This window comes from Canis aureus, chromosome 12, assembly GCF_053574225.1.
Source record: "Canis aureus isolate CA01 chromosome 12, VMU_Caureus_v.1.0, whole genome shotgun sequence".
NCBI classification, from domain to species: domain Eukaryota; kingdom Metazoa; phylum Chordata; class Mammalia; order Carnivora; family Canidae; genus Canis; species Canis aureus.
Genome location: NC_135622.1, coordinates 12395126 through 12399110, shown reverse-complemented (window position 1 = coordinate 12399110; position 3985 = coordinate 12395126). Strand labels below are relative to the sequence as shown.

The 3985-nt window shown below is 37.2% G+C and overlaps 1 protein-coding gene across 9 annotated transcripts in view; it reads right to left on the bottom strand.

Moving 5' to 3' along the window:
• The window catches only part of DENND2C (DENN domain containing 2C), an 83378-nt gene that overhangs the window by 25495 nt on the left and 53898 nt on the right, over positions 1-3985 (bottom strand). For all 9 annotated transcript variants that reach the window (XM_077842761.1, XM_077842768.1, XM_077842769.1 and 6 more), the window contains one exon: positions 993-1037. In XM_077842761.1, coding sequence (XP_077698887.1) covers positions 993-1037 — 45 coding nt within the window. The remainder of the gene's footprint in view (positions 1-992; positions 1038-3985) is intronic.

Here is a 3985-nt window from a genome sequence, read left to right as displayed (position 1 = left end):
ATCCAGGCTGAACCTGATGATGACTTAAGTTTCACCTTCAGTCATGATGGCTACAGAATCAAACACCTGAAGCAATTCAGGCCAATGGAGAGAGCACATGACTATTAATCATAAGAGCAGGGCAGCCCCGGTGGCTCAGCGGTTTGGTGACTACTTTCAGCCCAGGGCGTGATCCTGGAGACCTGGGATTGAGTCCCACGTCGGGTTCCCTGCATGGAGCCTGCTTCTCCCTCTGCCTGTGTCTCTGCCTCTCTTTCTCTCTGTGTGTCTCATGAATAAATAAATAAAATCTTTAAAAAAAATCATAAGAGCAGAATATTGGACTTGGAAATGCCTGGTACTCAGCTTTGGTAATTCACATCTCTGACTTTTCTCATGCCTCAATATGTCAGTGAGTTCAATAGGAACTGTGTAATTTGCTGCAAAAATCCATTAGATGAAGGATACAGAGCACGAGAAAGGGCTTGAACAAATAGCCAAAAGTACGTGGCAGATTCTATATCCTAACAGAAAGTAAATGGCACAATAATTTGAAATATAAATAAATGCCTACGAATAAGAAATAGATCAATGTTTCCTGTCTCAGTGTTAAGAGATATCAAAGGTACTTAAATAAGTACACATGAGCGACTGTGAAAGATCAGATATTTAATGGTATGTACTTGTCTCAAAAGATGATTCACATACTATTTTGGCTGCTGGGAAACTAGTGCACATATGTCTGAACATGCACCCCACCGCTCCCCTAAAAACATTCCATCTAAAGAACCAGACTGTTTGCCTCATGTCAACATGGGAGATTTTTAATGCTGTCAAACATCTGACAGCGTCCTGTTTAGTTCCCCAGATCTCAACAGGTCCTTATATCGAAGAAATCGCCTACAAAATAAAGTTTAATGTGGGAAAAACACGCTCAGTCACAAAGGAAGGTACCACTCCACCCATAACCAGGATCATCATGAGAAAGGGAGCAGCCCCATTGACTCACTCACTCTTTGGCAGATACTCGGCATCACTTTCGTTCCCACTGGTTTCGCCTGAAAAAAAAAGAGAGAGAGAGTTCCTATTTGTATTGTCCAACAGTAGGAAGTCCCTGGGACTGGGAACAGTGGAAAGCCTCCATTGACCTGGAGACTTGGGAGTCAGGAGTATTAAGGAGGCTGAGCCTTTCTGCAGGCCACTTAGTTACAACAGGGTAAGGAAGTCATGAAAGGGAAGAGATAGCTCAGAGAAGCAACTAATCCACTCTAGATGCTTCCCACACCCTATTTCCCTCCCTCCTCAGCTCCCAGCTCATCCCTAATTCTATGAAGTCTGGCTCAGAGTAGATTTTATTTCTACATTCATTGCCTTGTCTTTATTCCCAAATAAGATACCAAAGGTAGACACCAGCCTGGCTGAATAAAAATCTCAACAGAGAACCAACAATGAATTTAGAGTAATAGGAAAGTGTGGGGCTCAGGGGGATAACCACATAAATTTATAAAGAAACACCAACCTCTTTTACAATGCTTCTGAGCTACTGCTAGGCCAAACTCAGTGTTCCTTTACTCTGAATTCTTACAGTACTAAGACTGCTTTGAACTGCTCTGACTCTCCCCAATCGGATTTTAAGTACCTTGGTAATAAAGAGCTATGCTTTTACAAGGGAGTGTTTTATACCACAATGCTAGGCACATGGCTAATTTACTTATACACACACACACACACACACACACAACTTTCTGAACAAGTAAGTGAAAAATTTCTAGGTCTGAAAAGTTAAAGCAAAATTTAAAAACGTACAGAAGGGAAAATCTTTCTGTAACTTTCCTCCCTTTCCCCTTTCTTTTCTTTCTTTCCAGACACTTCCATAGTTTCCTAAGAAATACCTGATGCTAAGGACACAAACAGGACTTCCTGTATCAAGAAAAAACAAGGCTAGGAGTCATAAATGAAAAATGCATATAAGTTTAATTATATAATGTATGAAATTTCTATCTAATAAAAAATTACTAAATTTGAAAAGGAAACAATAAACTGGGAAGATATTTGTAATATACATTGTAGACACAAGAATAAATTTCTTCATATTCAAATGACTGTTATGAATGAATATGAAAAATTACAGCACAATAGAAAAATGAATACAGGGCAGGAATAGGCAATCCATAGAAAAAGACATAACTATTGATAAGTGTGATAACCGTCCAAATGTATAATTAAAGAAATGTAAATTTAAAAAAATAAAAAAAATAAAGAAATGTAAATTAAAATAAGCTACAATATTAAACTATGCTATTGGCAAAAATAAAAAGCTTTATATAACACAGTATTAGTGAAAACAATGAGAAAAAAGTCATTTTTGAATGCTGTTCACAGAAATATAAGCAGTCACAATCTGTGGGACAATTTGGCAGCAGTTAAAAAATTTTAAATGTTCATGTTCTTTGGTTAAGTCCACTGCTAGGAACTTATTCTACAGATGTATTCTTATCAATATAGAAAGACATATACAAAAAAGATGTAATGATGCAGCATTGTTTGAAGAGAGAAAACATATATAAATCCATAGGTTAAATAAAATGTGAAACGATTTTAATGTCTACCAGCTTAAATAAAATCCTCCTGCATCCATACAATGAACTACATACAATACAGCTATGTGGATCTCTATGTGTTGATACTGAAAGAACTATGAAATAATTACTTTTTTTTTTAAGCAAGACATACAAAGTCTGTATAGTGTAAAAAATTATTTAGGTAGGGACACCTGGGTGGCTCAGTGGTTGCATCTGCCTCTGGCTCAGGGTGTGATCCTGGAACCCACATCGGGCTCCCCATAGGGAGCCTACTTTTCCCTCTGCCTGTGTCTCTGCCCGCCCTCCCATGTCTCTCATGAATAAATAAATCTTTTAAAAAATTATTTGGGTAGAAAAAAATATTTGCATGTGCATAAAATTTTCTGGGAGTAGTAGGGTTTGCGAAACTTTGGGTTTTCTTTTTTTCTTATTCTATATTATTATTGTAATTTCTTGCTTCACTTATTTAAATTTAATGATAAAGAGTAAGAGAACATTAAAAAACGCTGCTTCTTCATAAGAGATGTAATAGAAAAAGTAGCTATTTAAATACTGTATACTGTATAGGTTTGAGTGGGGGGGGGGTTGGATTTTTTTTTTCTTTAAGTAGGCTCCATGCCCAAACATGGGGCATGAACCCATAACCCTGAGATCAAGAGTTGATGCTCTACCGACTGAGCAAGCCAGGCGTCACTTTTTTTTTAATTAAAAAAAAAAAATCTTTAATTTGTTTGTTTAGAGCAGGTTCCACACACAATGTGGGGCTTGAACTCATGACCTGGAGATCAAGGATCACATACTCTACTGAGTGAGCCAGCCAGGCGCCCCCAATTTTTTTTTAATTTGGGTATAGTTGATGCACAATGTTACATTAGTTTCATGTGTACAATACAGTGATTTGACAAGTGCTCTGCTCACTGCAAGTGGTCGCTATCATCTTATAGGCTTTATAACTTCAAATTAAGCACCCTGATAGAAAACATACTGGAGCTAGGAACTCAGTATGAAGGAACAAACACTGAACTCCTGCGTCCTGTTTGTGTCCTTAGGATCAGGTACTTCTCAGGGGCCTATTAAGCATCTGGAAAGAAAGGAAAGACAGGGAAAAGGAAGGAAAAGTAATACAACTGGAAAAAAAAAAAAAAACCCTATGGAAGCTCATTTAGGTGGCTTTAATATATTCACATCTGTAGGTTTTGATGATCTCCATTCCAAGACACTGAATGAAGGTTAAGGGGTTGATAAGGCAATAGGAAAATCTGCTGACAATCTGTAGGGATCAGAAAAGAAACAGATTGTCCCTATTTTATATGTGATTTCAACACACAAAATTATAGTGACACAATTGAAGAAGGGCAAAGAATCATTTTGTAACAGCTGATAACTAAAAGTTAAGAAATGTTTATATTGGAACAGATTTAGTA